This window comes from Drosophila sechellia, chromosome 2L (genome assembly GCF_004382195.2).
Source record: "Drosophila sechellia strain sech25 chromosome 2L, ASM438219v1, whole genome shotgun sequence".
Classification (NCBI taxonomy): Eukaryota; Metazoa; Arthropoda; class Insecta; order Diptera; family Drosophilidae; genus Drosophila; species Drosophila sechellia.
In genome coordinates, this window is record NC_045949.1 from 13446699 (window position 1) to 13464155 (window position 17457).

At 39.7% G+C, this 17457-nt stretch overlaps 1 protein-coding gene across 1 annotated transcript; it reads left to right on the plus strand.

Moving 5' to 3' along the window:
- Positions 1 to 14678: 14678 nt before the first annotated feature.
- On the plus strand, positions 14679 to 17451 carry LOC6611186 (transmembrane 9 superfamily member 4). The gene is made up of 6 exons (XM_002035707.2): positions 14679 to 14826; positions 14917 to 16151; positions 16213 to 16440; positions 16504 to 16687; positions 16755 to 16893; positions 16955 to 17451. The coding sequence occupies exons 1-6, from the start codon at positions 14821 to 14823 to the stop codon at positions 17053 to 17055; spliced, it is 1893 nt and encodes a 630-aa protein (XP_002035743.1). The 5' UTR covers positions 14679 to 14820; the 3' UTR covers positions 17056 to 17451.
- The last annotated feature ends 6 nt before the right edge of the window (positions 17452 to 17457 follow it).

Consider the following 17457-nt stretch of genomic DNA (forward strand, 5'->3'; position numbering starts at 1 on the left):
ACTTCACTTTGAACAGCTCATAAAATTGCAATTGACTTCGAGCCCGGCATATACGAGTACTCGTGTGCTCCTTGCCTTTTGGCTTCGCAAAATGTCGCAGTCACATATGTGCTTAATTAAGTGAATAAATTGATATTTGGTGCGAGTTTATGACTGCATTGCAGTTGTGCTCCGATTACGTCGAGAGTGCGCTGCAAATGATGTACTTATCCACACTTACTTGCGCATTAATATCCACTCGGGAAACTGCTCAAGGGTGTGCGAATGGCAATAACATTAATGTTTTTTATCAACAAAAAATTATCACATTTTCTCGATCGTTAAAATGAAATTATGATTTGGGGTGTCTCTTTAAATAATTCGTTTAGTTATGTTGAAAGTAGAGCATTGTTATCTACTAATTAACTTATTTTCCTTGAACAAAGCTGGCTCACCACAAACTCTAGGTCATAATTGACTCAAAAAAAAAGCGAGGCTGTTGGTGGAAAATGGAAACTTTTACCATTGGACCACAATAACCAGCTAAATAACAAGCTCTTGGAAAACCAGGACAACAGCCAACTATTTAGCATACCACGTAGCCCGAGAAGGAAATTTAATTAATTTACTCCGCCTGGTCATCCTGCGAGCATTTGTCTCATGGCCTGGACAAACCATAAACTGGAAAGTTACGAGTATTTTCAGCAGCTGCAGCTACTTCATTATGTGACTGATGATGTACAGCAGAGTTCCTGGTAAGTTATCAGGCTTTTTTCCCTCCATTTTTGATGTCTTTACTTGAGCGCGCGAAAGGATGGACGGAAGCATCCAGCTTGTCTTTATGGCCGTCAAGGAGCGATGTTCAGGGAAAACTTTCCAGAATGGCGGCGGCGAGAGGAAAAATTAAAAAAAAAAAAAAAGAATAAGAAAATTGGCACATAAAAAGTTTTTTAATGAATGGAATTAGTGTTTGAGCTGCAGCGACTTTGCTAAATCGTCCGAGCATCGCCTCGGAAGTCCACTCAGAGTGCCACTCCGCCATGTCCGTAGGAGTCACTGCGTCAACTTTTGGCATGCCATCAGCATCGGGCGGTGGCGGCTGCTCCTCTTACAGGGCTAACAAAATTAGCGCTTATTAGTGCCAGTTGGTCAAACTTGGCTGTGATTCTTTTGGACTCTTTTCCACTCCTTGCTTCCTGTCATAATTTCCCCAGAGTGCGACTACCACGAATCATTCCCTAATTGTTTCAAATGGATTTTTGCCAGCTCGGATGTGTCGCGAAATAATTTTACTGACCTAGTGAAACCACAGCGAGGTGGAATATAATATAATTAGAAAAAATATTTTTCGTATGCTGTGGCCTTTGTAAGGCGATATATATTCATTCGCTCTAAAAATAATACTACAAATATAAAATATATATAAAATATTACTAATATAAAAACGAAACAGTACGCTTTCTTTTGAATTTTAACTTAAATGGAAAGACCAAATTTTTTTTAAATATACTGCATGTCAGCTCTAATTCATTTTGTTGTGCAACTCAAAAAATTGTCAAGGCTGGCCATCCTAAAGGAATGTGTGTGCAAACGAGGACACGACTTGCATTATAATCCTGGGGCACGATATGGCTTCCCAGAGGCGACGACCACAACCGAATAGTGGGATGGGGGCCAAAAAGAAAGTAAGCCAAAAAGCCGCAAAAGATATCAATGAACAATCGATGCTGCAGACTAACCACAGACCCACCTCCACCTTGGGGATGCGGCAGAAAAGGGCAACTATCGACGAGATACGGATACATGCACGTCCAGCAGACGGAGATACAGATACAGATACAGATACAGTTTCGTCCTTCGGAGGACAAGTCGTCGCAGTGAATTTGTAAAATACGTGACAAACATTTTCAATTTGGCGGCTATCTTGGCCGCTCCTCCCCCCAATCATCGCATTTCCCCCATTCCAGCTGCCATCATCTGCTCTACTATTTACAATTCAATTGTTCTAATTTCGTTTCTTTCGCTTGGATGTAGCAAAAAATGAAGTTCAATTGAATCGACAGTCTCGAAAGTTAAATGCTTGGCCACTATTTTCCAACTAGTTCGTTTTCACCCGTCCACTTGTTTTTTGTTCTGCTGTATGTTTCTTGTCCAAATTGATTTATGTTCGATGTCTGTTCAGTGGTTTTTTCGCACTTTGGCAGCTCCTATCGCAGAGCGAAGCTTTTATTGTCTGGCTAACCATATTTTGTGGTCCTGGCGGTTATAAATTTATCGTAATTTTTGTGCCATTTTAAATGGCAACATAAATTTAAATTTATAACGTGTCGATGTCCGCTGAGGTTTCTTTGTCGTTTTTTGGTAGTCAGTCTGGTTGCATCTCACTTAGCTGAGCTTATGTTTTTGATAATTTGTTTTATTTCATAGTTAAATAAATCTTTTTCATAATATATCTAATAGTTTTTTTGTATTTATTCCCTTTATTGATTCAGGAAACAGTGAAAAAGTGTAATTTTTTTGCACATGTGATCTCATTTAATGTCATGTGCGTAGTTAAAATGAAATTAAAAATTAAAATTACATTAGTTATGACTGTGATTAAGCGGAATCAAGGTAATTCCACTTACCTGCAGCTGTCGCAGCCAGCTTTACACTTCAGGCGTTAAGTATCCGCCCCGATGGCCATCAATTGAACAGATTCCCAGTTGAGTGGAGAAACTTTTAAAACCGAGAGCGCATAAAAAAGCCCTACAAAACATTTCAGCAACAACAGCTCTTAAATGGCTACGACATCTGCCATATGTTTCAATGAATGGGCTTAAAAGTGTTTGGAGGCAACACAAAAAGTAAAAAAAAAAAAACAACAAATTAAAAACTGCTGCAGCATTAAGTGTGTGATGGCATTGGGGATGTTGCATTGCCGCTCAGAGCCTGGCAATTGTGTGTGGTGCTTGCCAAGTGCATTATTGAGTTTACTCGCTTATTTCATTGCGGCCCAGCGCAAAAAGTTTCATTTTCAGCGCGTTTAAACGCAATATGCACCTTAAATGCACCTCCAACCAACCTGGACCACCCGGACAACCTGGACCACCTGGACCACCGGGAAAAGCGCTTAATGTGCTTACATGGCCAACAGGCGGATGGAGTCCGAGGACTGCCCGAGCTCCACTGACGAGGTGACTTAAGTAAGGCGAAAGCCGTTAAGGTATTTATGACCATCAGCAGGGCACCACGAAGTCAGACAGAATCGCAGTCCAATGATTTTCCTACTTTGCGTGAAGTTTGTTCGTAAGCTTTTCGCAGAAGAAATAAGTCATTAAAAATATAAAACATATTTTTATAAGGTATTAAATTAAGACTGTAAGTAGTTATTGAGAACGAGCCTGAAACACAAAATGAGCCCAGAATATATGAGATCAAGGAAATATTAGCTTAAGAATGTTTTTTAGAATGAGAGTTTTATTTGTAAGTGGCAAAATTCTTGAAATGTTGGTGATAACAAAGCAAAATCTTGTTAGCCTAAGTATAAAATACCTTTATTCTCCAATTTATTTACTTGCATTTTATTACTTCTGCAAAACTCAAGACTAAGGCTACATCCTAAAGTCCTAAGCTTTCAATTGCCAACTTCCCATTGCGGTAATTTGATTAGTCGGCCGACTTCTCGACTTTTTCTCCTGCTGTCTGCAGGCTGGCTGACTTGTCTGGGCAAATTTATATAAATGCCCGCAAAATTGACCTGTGGCCTCCCCCGGCAATTATAACAAATTATCAACTCGCTCACACGAACGTAGCCGAGCACACAAACGCACACAGCCGCAAAGAGGGGCAGACAAACTCGGCTCAGGCACACAAGCACACACACACATAGAGCCAAGTCAGTTTCCGGATCCGGTCGTAGAACGCCCGCACGGCCACACGCACACACCTAGACGGACATTAATTATTCATAACTGGAGCTGCAAGTCGAAGGACCGAGTGAGGAGCTGCTGTTCGGACGGTGTCTTTGTCTTTGGGGAAATCTACTGGCCCAAACCCAGACTCACTCCATACCAACCCAACACAACCCAACCCAACCCATCTCACCTGAATGTCCTGCGGTCGCCAGCAGTTTCACTTTAATGTCTTCAAAATGTCAAGACGCAACTGCCTGCGGAGGGTGAGACGTGTTTTTAGCTTAAACTTTGCACACACCTCTGTGGGTCGCCAGGAAGTGTTTTGGGTTGAAATTTTTCTTAAACACCTTAAACTGGAGAGTCCTTAAGTCGAAGGTCTTTACTTAATTGAACAAGAACTGGTCGCATGTGGCCACTGCGCTCAAAACTTGACCCTTTTTAGCTGGTACGCCACGTGGCGTATACGCGATATTGCTATGAGTAGCAATGCTAATTATTTTAAAGAATGCATTTAGAAATTAAAAGCCTATCATTTAGCTGCTACATCTTTAATGGTATGACTTATGTTTTGTCATTCTTCATTGGTTATAAATTATTTATAATTTTCCTAATTTAAAATTCGCTTAATAATATCTGAAACAATATTTCAAGCTAGAAAAACATCCAAGACGCATAACTATGGCAATTAAAAACGTTAAGCAAAGGCCGTGATAATAAAAGCCAGCCGTTTACAACCGAATTTATGGACTAGATCGGATTTGTCGTAGTGATTAAGTTCACTCAACTACGTTGTCCTTCCCATCCGTTTAGCGCTTCATAAACTCGTCGCTGATTTAATAATATTAAGATCAACGCCATAAAGTGCTTGCGTTAATGTTGTTCAGTTAAAATTTTTATGCTTGCGCCATAAGACCAAAGTGGCAAACTGCAAAAGGACGACTCCTGCGCGACGTAAAAGGATGGCGGGGAAATTGTGCGGGGAAAATGCTGGGGGAAAAACGCGGGAATAATAGAGAAAAGCAAAAGGGGCCAAGCGGGCGTTTTTGCAGATCCGACCTACATTCAGCCTGATGTCAGAGGGAGACAGTCGGGAGTCCGGGACTGACATCTGTTGTTTGCAACATAATAATCATTATAATTTATTTTAAAATGCAATTTACGCGGCAACGAGTTGAGTTCAGTTGAGTTGAGCTGAGTTGAGATGATGGTGTGCATGTTAAGCGCGCGCTGAAAAACTGAACTGAAAAAGCTGACTGAATGATCATCGCGAATGAATGGCAATGGGATGTCGGAGTCCTTGGTCCCTGTTTATGCCCTAAAACGAGTTAATTAGCGTTGATTTTGTCTTCGTTTGTGCACAAACTGCTGAACAAATAGCGCTGCGTACTTCATTATTGACCAAACAGGTCACGTAACAGAGCTCAAATAAAAATCGACACCGAAACGGTTTAGTGATACAACGTATCCACTCTATATATATATATATATACTATATTCGTCGACGCAGTTGCTCATTTACAATTTGCTGCCTCTCATCCTCGTAGTTCGTCCTTTTGGTCCTGGCGCAGTTTGTTTTGTTGCTTACAAAACCGAAAAAGGTAAATAACAGGAAACATTTTACACTAATTAGCGACGCACGCAAATGGGCGGCTTTTCGAGTGAAATGGGCGTGGTGTGGGGGCGGGCTCCACTGTTTTTTTGGGGCCTGGGGATTGGGGTTGGATCGCTGAGGGGGGCGGACTTGTATAAGTGGCGGCGATTCCATTTGGTTGCCCGTTTGAGGCATAAAAGTCACTGCCGTAAGCCTAATTATGTCGTTCGGCGAGTACTTCGTTGTTAAAAATCTTCTTTACGCGACTAAAAGTGGCTGTGGGCGGAATATCTGATTTAATTTTACATAAATTAACCTCATTTCAGACTTACGTAGAATAAACTTTTGATTGTCCTCTTACTTATTGAGGCTTAAGGATTGAAGGCTTTAAATTTCTGAATAAAATAATGCCCAATTACTAATAAGTGAGTATACTCACTGAAGTTAAAGGCTAGTTTACCATTTCATTTGGGTGAACTTTCAGATCAAAGCCCCTCGCCGAACTGAGGCCACATCCTGCCAAAAGCGGACTTTGATCTAGGCTAAATCGCCACAATCCGCTGGTCGGTGGCCATTGATTTTCCCACGATGTTCTGTGACCGATTTCCATGTAGCTCGTTTGCCATAATTAACGTACAAATCGTTTTACGCAACAAATGGGAAACTCATATCTGGAATACCCTGCGGACCGGTTGGTTGGATTGCATGGCTTTCGGGCGATTTTTTTCCCCCTTGTCGTCTGTCAATTTAATTACAATTTATTCGGCATTTTACTGGGCGAGCGACCAGAACAGGCATTTCGCATGTTGTGCGGTCAGAGCTTTGGCACATTGTTTAATTTATTTTAAACATATTTTGTTTTGTGGCAATTATTCGGGAAAATTCCTCGCAACACTCCCCGTTTATTGAGGTGGTTTGATTTGTGTCGCGGTTTCACGTTTGGTTTATCTGATTTTCGGCATTTTCGTGAGTGCAAAAGATTCAATTTTCATTTGGCAACCAAATAAATAAGGATATTATTCTAACAAATCGATTTAGTGACACACTAATGGAAACTGAAAATAAATAAGCAAGAATGCTCTTATAAACACATAAATACCATTGTTTGAACAAAACCATTTCTTATTGATGATAAAACCCACATATATTCTAGTATGTATTCAAATAAACAAATACAAATAAGCTTTTAAAAATATATTGTTTATTATAATAATTGTGCGGGGCAGCCTCGACTATCAGATACCCGTGACTCCGCTTGGGGAATGCAGAGAAAATGAAAATATGACACCACCACAGCTCCACCTAGCGGCGGTAACATTGATTGACCATCACTTTTTAGTTAGAAGAACAAACAACACACAAATCACAGTCGTGTAATTAAACTGGAGTAATCCCCACAGACTAATTTTAGTACGACTGCAGACCTATAATAATATATATTTAAATCCTTGTCCGAATTAACACATATATAAATACACTTTACGAGATGGAGCCTCTCTCACACACTGATTCCCATGCTCCTTTGTCACTTTCAGACTTTGACGAACTCTCACAGAAAATAAAATGGACCCACAACAATTTTATTACCACACGACCTCGAAAAACTGTAAAAGTGCTTCTGTCATTTCAAATTTATGCGTCTTTTGTGACCAACTGTACCCACGAGGGTCCTGGCTGCGTCGTGCTGCAATTTCTTTCTGCCAGCCAGCCATGTTTATGATATGGCGATGGTGCAAATAGTTTGCTAATTTTTCCTTTTCGGAAATTAGAGCATAAACTTTTGCTCTAGCCGCTCTTAAAACTTGCAGCTCCCTTCCACTAGCCCACAGAGAACAACGCACAAAGCTACACAGAAAAAAATCGGAGTATGATGTTCGTTTTAAGGTTTTATTCTAGTGTTAGTTGTAAAAAGTATCATGTCATCTGGTCATCTATTAATAGTCTTCTATAGTCATTTTTTCGATGAGCCAAAGGATTAAGTTATCTATTAGCTACAGTACTGAAAGGACCCTTATAACAGCATTCATGAGAAGAAAATATTACAGAATAAGGATTACAGCACGCACTTTTAGTTTTTTGGAAATCCCTTGGATGTCTTAAACTTCTCTCTCTGTGGAGGCACATGCACCATCCATATGGTATACCGAAAACCAACACGCTTAACACTTTGCCATAAGAATCGCAGCTGCAGCTTCCGCACAACAAGTAAAACAACAGGGGCAGCCAAAGCAATTTATTTGGTTTTCGTTAAAAGTTTCCCTTTTTTTTTTGGTTTGGTTTATTATTAACACCACACGAACACAGAACACAGAGAAGAGATATGTAGGGAAAGTACTGAGTATGCGAAAGGGGAATTTCAATGGGGAAAAGTTGCTATCCTTTGGGCATATTGTTGTTGCACTTTGGCTCCATCTCAAAGTAAAAGTTATGAGTTCGCTTGTAAAGTTTCAGCTTGTTTTTCTTGTGTTTATTGTTGCCTTTTGCTTGGCAGAAGGCTTTAACTACAATTAAGCCTTAAATCAAATGCCATAGTTGTTAAATTGGTATTAATGTCAGTTTCACACTCAAAACTAGGACACCTGATGTTAGTTTATTGATCGCATAGTCTTCGATTGACCATAAAGGACATTGAATATAGAGCAAAGTAAAATATATATTTGTAACATTTAAACATTTTCTTCTAAACACATTTTGTAAGATATTGAGCTGGTACAAAAGTCGCCATGGTATTTGTATTTATTTGCAAGATGTCTAAAAGAATGCAATAATACATTTTGAGGTGTACGATTATTCGTATGGAGTCGTTATTCAGGAGTCAAAGCAATAAATATAAAAAATTATACGCTTAATTAAAACTTCCATTCCCATATAACAATATTTAAGAACAATAGAAGTAAGACATATAGCCTTTACATTTTTAGTATTATTAGTATATACAGAGTAAACAGACTTTAAGCAATTTAATTTAAGTACGTATGTACACAATTTAATTAGTTCTATTTGAGATATCTAAACTTAACACACTTGTTTATATGGCATAACTTATAGATAGCATAAACATTATTTTCGGGTATTTTAAATACGCATTTTATGGATTCGAATGACTGTGCATACTACCAATCGTTTTCATGCAGTTTTCAGCCCCAAAAGGAATGACTTTGCATTCAGTATGCTTTTGCAGGAATGTGTTTTTACGTTCCGTGATGATCAACCAATATGGATAGCACATACCATTTTTACGGCCATCGCCTATCGAGTGTGTGGCAACAAAATAAATTTGAATTGTCCTTTTTCGTATTTGCACACCGCGGAACAACAACTTTAAATGCAATAGTGTGGGTAGTGCACAATGCGAATACGAGTTGTGCATGCGAAATGCTATGTATGTGTGTGCGTTCACGGGAAATTGGCATTTGTGTTACTTTATTATTTTTCATTCCAATACTGCTGATTTTTTCTTTCTGTTCTTTTTTTTATTTTTGTTGCTTGTTATTGACCAGTAGTGGCTGAAATTTGTATGCTGCGCCCTCTTTTCACGCCCGATGAGCGAAATAAATTAATAATTGGCGAAACTCAATCAAAAGGCAGGGCATTCAGGAATAACAATAACATTAATGCACAATAAAAAATTTTGAAATATTTCAAGTATAAACAAAGCGTTAAAAATTTAACGTGTACATTGAGTTTAAATGTACCTCTTGAGTTTATGGTATTTGTTTTATTTGTTTTTATATTATTATACATTTATGATTATATTAAATAAATGTCCGATTTTTATCAGTGCACCGCCGCTGCAGTCACGCGTTAAATTTAATAATAATAGAGAGTAGGTGGACCGCCTGTTACACGTTTTGTGCAACAGTTTGTGGCCGAACCACCAATTTCTCGAGTGCGTTGGAGGCGATCAAGCCAAGTTCGCACAGCACAACAAACTTTGGCACACTTTAAACTTTAAACACACTCAATTAGATAAAATAAAATGTTTAGCTAACTTTTAAACCGGCGCTGCCCTTCAGTTCGTGGGGATCAGGACACAGCTTGACCCAACGGGCCAACTTTTTGACTAGCTGAAAAATGTTTGAGAAGAGCGGCAAACGAAAAAAAAAGAAATGCGAGGTTTGGGGGGAAAAAAGAGAGCTCAAAGTTTTATACAACTTTTGGCAATTATCTTGTGAGCCAAGTCGGTCCATAATCATATAGCCTATGCCTTGTTTATGTGTGTGTATATGTATGTATGTGTTCTGGAAATCGTGCCTATTTGGGCCAACACAGTGCAGCCTGTCAACAACAAAACGGCCAACAGCTGCAGTTGATGCCAACTATTTTTGTTATTTTCCGATGGACAGCAGCACAAAAATCTCCCCATGGCTGGGTAAACATTTAAAATAAAAGAGTATCCTTTAAAGCCCATTCTTCACAGCCCCCATACCCCCTCGTCCAAACTTAATTGTGCCAATAATGTGTTGGCTCTAATCCTTTAAGTGCTCCTCGGATGGCAGTCGGCCGAAGTTTGGTTTTTCCTTGCCTATGGCATTAAACATTTTTGGGAAAGCTTTCAGCTTTCGATTATTTTTGTATGTGCCATAAATATACATATTTGAGTATTTACTTTTTACTTTAATATTTAAAATATTATTTCATATGTTATAACACTTAAATGATGATAACTATTGTATTGATAATTTTTTAAGATGGAAATATAAGTTTTGGTAAACAGCATCTTCTAATCAAACTAACAACGATGACAACACTTTTTTATCAACAAAAATACATTTACAGTATTAATTCATTCATCTGAGTAGTGCTTTGGCTTTTTTAAGAGAGCGCAAGCCACCTTTCCAGCGGCTCTCTTAATGCCTGGAAGTTTCCAGTGCGAGCCAATGAGAGCCAATTTCGGATTCATTTTCGAACATAAACATCAGACATCTGTGCACAAACACCAACAAAGCTCATGGGGCCAAAAACATGGCCAAAAGGTGCATCCAAAGTGCATAAATAACAACAGACGCAAGATGGACTGGCAGGCAGGTGACGAAAGTTGCAATATTGTTTCCACGAAGGGGAGCGGTGGGGGGGGTTAAAGTGGGTCAACGTGGCGTATGCTTAATGTCTTTGCCACCGGCTTTAATGAGCCCTACCTCGCATAGCCTCTCCCCGTTTATTTCAGCAGCTAAAGGACTTGCTGGCAGGATTGAAAGGACTAAAAGGGAAAAGAACAGCACGGGATACCGGCAGATTCTAATCAAAGAAAGTAAGTGTCTGAGCGCTATCAAAAGAGAAAATATACTATATAAGAGGCTGCTTACTGCTTGGCGTTTTTGCTCGACTTGGCACTTTTACTCCGCACTTTTTTTTCTTTTTTTTTTTTTTTTTGTTAACAAGTTTCTTACGCTATGACTTGGCCCGGCTTATATAGTCAACTTTTGTTATGGCCAGAAAAAAAAGCAGTGCAGGGGTTGCAAAAAAATGCTAAGAAGCGAAAGGAGACGCATAAAAACTTGTTGAGATTTATCTTGCCACACGCGAAGAACGCTGCAAGTTCCGCACTCGAGCACCTCCACCGCCAGCCAGCCAACCGTCATCTAACTGCATTAGACTGCAGCTCCTGCTCCTGGCGTTGCATATTCACGGCGCATATGGCAGTTTATTTATGATTCTGCTGCTCCTGGCAGCCAGGAGCATTTAAGCACCTTAAAGTAGGCAACGCTCGGTGCTGCTGCGTCGCAACATCTTGCCACTTGTTGTGGCACATGTCCTTGCTGCAACCACGCTGCGTTTGACTTACATTATCAAAATCCGTGGCAGCGACAAACCCTCCACCGACTGAGTGGATACAATAACGAGCTTGAGCTTTGCAAAAGGACCCGTTGAGACTTGTCATTAGGCACACCATGTGGGTCAGCGAATTCATTTGCGGCAGCTCTAAGGATTAGCCGTGTTGCAAGTATCTGGCAAATGGAGTTCCTTAAATGCAGAATAATCTGGAATAACACAGATGGCAGTAGTTGTCCAAAACTATGCAACGAAGTATTTAGAGACCAAGAGTCTAAAAGGATTATTTATTAGCTTAAGATTATTTTCTATTTTAATATCATTTAATCTTTATAGTTGTTGGATTAATTTATAGCAATTATAATTAGGCAAGGCTTATTTACCACCTATCAGTTTATGCCGTGAATAAGTATGTATAAAAAGGATATAATATTCATGTTTCTAATATTCATATATGTGATCACATATTCTAATAAAATTCACGTGCATAAAAATAAATTGAATACGTTAAACGAAAACCAATACTTATAAAATATAAGTGAAAAACAAACATTTGTGCGCGAAAATATATTCAATTTAATCAGTTTGCAGAGCCAAAAGTGAGGAACTTCAAAAATTGTGCACACACAAAGCGCTTCAGTTGTCCACTGGCCACAAGTTAGAAACAATGGAGCCAACAAATACAAATACAAGGCCAAAATCATACAAATAAAATTGAAACGAAGTATGCTAAACCAGGCGTTTAAATATTTGCCACTATTGAGCGAAAGCTCGGTATTTTGTTTTCATATCCATTGTGGGCAAAACAATAGAGCAAACCTAACTTATTTCACTTCACAAAAAATTTAAGTGGATATTTTTAGAGGATATATACTTTTATATGAAGAACGTTAAAAGTATGGTCATTAATTTAAAAAACTAAGCAAATCGACAAGACTACATATTAATCCCAAAATATTATAATTGTTATAATAAAGTATTTAAAAAATGCTATTTTGTGTACATTGTAATACAGGTGAGAGAGTTTTTGTAAGTTTAAAACTTTTTACAATTTTATAATATTTTATTTTATAATATTTTTGTTATACCATCTATATATGCATTTAGTAATACAAAACTTTAATATGCAGCAAGGATGGTTTCCGTTTCCTTTTGAAGGATTCGCTGAATGGAAATGGTGTCAAACAACTGTTGAGTGTGGACTTTGTGTTTCTATTTTTTCGTTTGCTTAGTATTCAAATAACCGGAAGCGATACAATGAATCCGCAACAGGGCCAAAAGGAACGCACAGCGGGCTAAAATCAGCAAATGCAGAACGGAAAGCGAGGCAAAACAAATGCAGGGAAGTGCTGCTCCAGTTGAGAAGGAGCCAAGCTAAACTATCAATAACACTTAAAAGCTTTTTCAAATATTTTCCATTCGTTTTGTTTGGTTTCTTGTTTTGTTTTTTGTCCATTTGCCGCATTCTGGGTGCATTTGTAAGTTTTTGGCTCACCATATTTATTATTTTCCTCTATTTATTACAGCAAATGTTTTTTGCACCGCCCGTCTCGGTGCATTTAAAAATGCAATTTTGCTCGTGTTGAAATGCAGAATATGCCACACTGGGGAGCGGAAGACCCACGTCATGATATATTTGCCGAGTTGCATAAGTATTTCAATATTTATTGATAAATGCACACACATATGTACATACGAATGTATAGTATGCAGCAAACGTCATATTGGTTTTTTGGTCCACAAAAATTGTTTGCTCCGCCGAGAGAAAGTCATTGGGGAGCTAGTCTGATTTCAAATGTGCGGGATTGATCATTTATGGATAACAAATATTTATGCATGCATTCCACCGAAAGGGAAAAGTCCTTAAAGTGTGCTGAAAATAAACGAGAAATCATTGCAGCAATCGTACATCAAAGTTTTTAATATCGTTAATATCCTTACTATGTATTTCTCCTATTTACATAATGGTAGAAAAAAAGTATTCAGCCACATTTAAAAGCCGATTTAAGCCGCAAAAGAAAGGAAATGTTTCATTAATTTATATGTGAGTGATTACGCAAAAGCCGCTCACAAGTTTAATTGATATTAATGCTGGAAATTGCTATTTAACGAACAACACAAAATTAAACAGTACTAGTTTAAGTTCCATCTTTTCCCCGTAGTTATTCAACTCAGTTAGTAGTTATTCAGTTAGTCGTGCAATATAACAAATAATAGTATATGAAATCCCATATCTTATATGGATACACATACATAGTTCATTCAATTCGATTTGAAAGTTTTAAAGGATACGTCAGCATTTAACTTCAAATCTACTGCAGCATTTTGGGGCACTGCGTCTGCTTACATATGTGCACCCAAGTGGGGCCTTATAGATACGTATCTTTATATGTATCTTTATGTGGGCAGGGTTCCCCATTCGGACATTTTATCTCACGAGCGGGTCAAGCATCAGTTCATTTTATTGACATAAACGTTTATGTTTATTTGTCTGCGTTTAAGCATTACTGTTTATTGTATTGTTGATCCTGCCGACTATGTTGTTGCTTTTCGTGCCCACGAATGCAGTAACAACAATGGGCAAATATACAAAAGTCGAATGTGTTTTACAAGTGTACCTCAGCCCATAAAAAATTATTTGTTTGTCGGCAATGATAATGCGACTTTAAAATTGAATTTAATTAATCCTTTTGCTTTTACACCCCAAAAGCGTATAATTATATTAATTCACGCATGTTTTGTTGACATAGTTTAACAGGACTTTCTTACTTTTATATTCCAACAAATGTATAATTTTCCTATTATTGACATAAAGTAAAGTTGATGATATTTATTTTTTGGGAATCAAATTTGTACAGTCTATAAACTTTTAAAAAACCAAGCATTTATGTAAATTCCCATTTTATGGTCGTTTTTCAATAAGTCATTTTTACATGGAAAATTACATCAGTTTTCCAGGTTTTCCTGTTATCATATATCGGCTATTTTTACTAAGCTTTTTGTTTCTTGAATGGTGTACATGTTTTATGTTTACAAAGCTTTTAAAGCTTATATATTTAGGTTAATTATAAGAAAACTAAACAATGTTAATAAAATTATTTAATTTAGGAATTTTTTATTATTTTTTAGGAATATATAGTGTACAGTGTTTAATTTTCTTTATGTTTGGATTCATATAGAAAATTGTTAAAACTCTCCAGAGTCCAAGCCTTCATATGAAATATTGAATTCGTAAAAAATGGTTTTGCCACAAGGTATTCAATTCATGCAATGCAATTTTATTGCATTTCGTAATTAAAATAATCATTTACTTAAATTTATTATTGTCGTGTTTCCGATGTTTAAATATTCGCGGTTCCTCTCAATACAATCGGTATTGCTGGTTATCGATAATTGGTGTGACCATACCGATGGCCACGACTTACCCAGCACCAAAACTCGGAAGATTTGAAGAAGAAGAATTGCCAGCAGGGAGACGCAGAAACTACATTATATATACAAAATATATAGTTTCTAGCGTAATTGCTGCCAACACAAGGGGTCCAGTGGTTACTTCACTAGCACTCCCACACACCACCAACAATGCAGGTGAGTGGGCCAAGCCTCTGGGCACCTGCGATACCCAGGGGACACGCAGGATGACTAGACCAGGATGTAATCATCACCACTCTCTTACAGTCCGGGGTTCTGGCTAGGCCATGTCTGGCGATACTCCTGCTGGCGGGCGTCGTCCTGGTGACCGACTGCTTCTACGTGCCCGGCGTGGCGCCGGTGGAGTTCGTCCAGGACCAAAAGATCGACGTGAAAGCCGTGAAGATGACTAGCAGCCGCACCCAGTTGCCATATCAGTACTACTCGCTTAGGTTCTGTTATCCCAAGAATGGCACGCTCATTTTTAAGTCGGAGAATTTGGGTGAAGTACTGCGCGGCGACCGAATCGTCAATACGCCTTACGAGGTGCGGATGAACCAGCAGGTCAACTGCCGGCTGTTGTGCAACCAGAAGGACAGGCCGCTCACCTGGAGCAAGGAGGACTCCGCACTGGTTGCGGAGCGCATCCAGCACGAGTACTTTGTGCATCTGCTCGTGGACAATCTGCCGGTGGCCACGCGCATTGTCAGCGTTAACAATCCCGCGGAGGTGACCTACGAGCATGGTTATCGGCTGGGCCAAGTGGACGGGGAAAACATCTACATCAATAACCACCTGAAGTTTATCCTATCCTACCACATGCACTCCAAGGATAAGTACCGTGTGGTTGGCTTTGAGGTGGAAACCGTTTCGGTCAGTCACAAAGAGCTGAAGTTCCATGGGGACACCTGCACCTTCCCAGACAGCGCCCGTCCGCAGCTGGTCAATCCGAACGGAGAGACGCAGCTGTATTTCACGTACTCTGTGGAATGGAAGGAGTCCAAGGTGAGCTGGGCCTCACGATGGGACATCTACCTTGGCATGCGCGATGTCCAGATCCATTGGTTTAGCATCATCAACTCGCTAGTGGTGGTCTTCTTCCTGTCTGGCATTCTCACCATGATTATGATTCGCACCCTGCGCAGAGACATTGCCCGCTACAATACAGATGACAATATTGAAGATACGTTGGAGGAGACCGGTTGGAAGCTGGTGCATGGAGACGTATTCCGTCCGCCCAAGAATACTAGGCTGTTTTCAGCGATTATCGGCAGTGGCATTCAGATCTTCTTTATGGCCCTCATCACCATATTCTTTGCCATGTTGGGCATGCTGTCGCCATCGTCGCGTGGCGCCCTCATGACCTCGGGCATCTTTATGTACGTCTTCATGGGCACCATTGCAGGATACTATGCTGCCCGTCTCTACAAGACCATGAAGGGTCGCGAGTGGAAGCGGGCCGCCTTTCTCACCGCTACTCTGTATCCAGGCATTGTCTTTGGGTAAGCTCCTTGGTCAGCTAAATAATACTTTAATATCTAATCTGTTTTGTTTTTGCCGCAGCACTGGATTCTTCTTGAACTTTTTCATTTGGGACAAGTCGTCTAGCGGTGCCGTGCCCTTTACCACCATGATCTCACTGCTGCTGCTCTGGTTTGGCATCTCTGTGCCCCTGGTCTACCTGGGCTTTTATTTGGGCTACCGCAAGCAACCCTACCAGCACCCAGTGCGAACCAATATGATTCCGCGACAAGTGCCCACCCAGCACTGGTACATGAATGCGGTTTTAAGGTGAGCAGACCTTTTTAAGCGAGTCTCACTGTGCTAATCAAACTTTCATGCGCACTTTTGCAGCACTCTGATGGCGGGCATCTTGCCCTTTGGCGCCGTCTTCATTGAACTCTTCTTTGTGTTCACTGCCATCTGGCAGAATCAGTTCTACTACCTGTTTGGCTTTCTCTTCTTGGTGTTTTGCATCTTAGTCGTAAGCTGTGCCCAGATCTCTATAGTAATGACTTATTTCCAGCTCTGCGGTGAGGTAAGCTTATATAGTGAGCACTTAAAAAAGGTGATGGTTAATCACTTATTTATTTCTTTTCATGCAGGACTACCGCTGGTGGTGGCGCAGTTTTGTTGTGTCTGGCGGGTCGGCCGTTTATGTGCTTTTTTATAGCATCTTCTACTTTTTCACAAAGCTGGAGATCACAGAGTTCATACCGACGCTGCTCTACCTGGGCTATACGGGTATGATTGTGCTGACACCTCTCATATTCCAATAGATTTTACCATCTTATTTAACATCCAGGTCTTATGGTACTCACCTTTTGGCTGCTAACTGGCTCGATTGGCTTCTTCGCCGCCTACGTTTTCATTCTAAGAATCTATGGAGCTGTGAAGATCGACTAAGCTGTGTCACCCACTCGTCACGCTGTACACCAAACTATCTTTGCAATATCATTCGATCATAAATATATTTATAGAGCAACTGAACCCAGTCTCGTCCAGCTGCAGAAATCAATACAAACAAAACGGAAACTAAGCGAAAACTCGACGACTCAGCCATGTGAGCTAACTTCCCCTTCTTGTCCCCAGCTGCAGAAAGCAACCATTTACTAAGTCAAAACGCCTAATTTAGCAAGTACGTTTTGGATCCCCGGAAGTGGCTCGATTTGCAGGAGCGTGAGCGTTGCGTTTTAGAATCAATCTAGAAATGCCTAATTTATATATGTATGTAAAGAATCTAATCTAAGCAACTGATATAAAACAAACAAAAATCAAATAAACTAAGCTTAATGTACGACACACCGC

Excerpts from the sequence above, each read along its gene's own strand:
- LOC6611186 (XM_002035707.2), top strand. Across the intron at positions 16,152-16,212 it reads TATCCAGGCATTGTCTTTGG|CACTGGATTCTTCTTGAACT; the intron begins GTAAGCTCCTTG and ends TTTTTGCCGCAG. Across the intron at positions 16,688-16,754 it reads ATTTCCAGCTCTGCGGTGAG|GACTACCGCTGGTGGTGGCG; the intron begins GTAAGCTTATAT and ends CTTTTCATGCAG.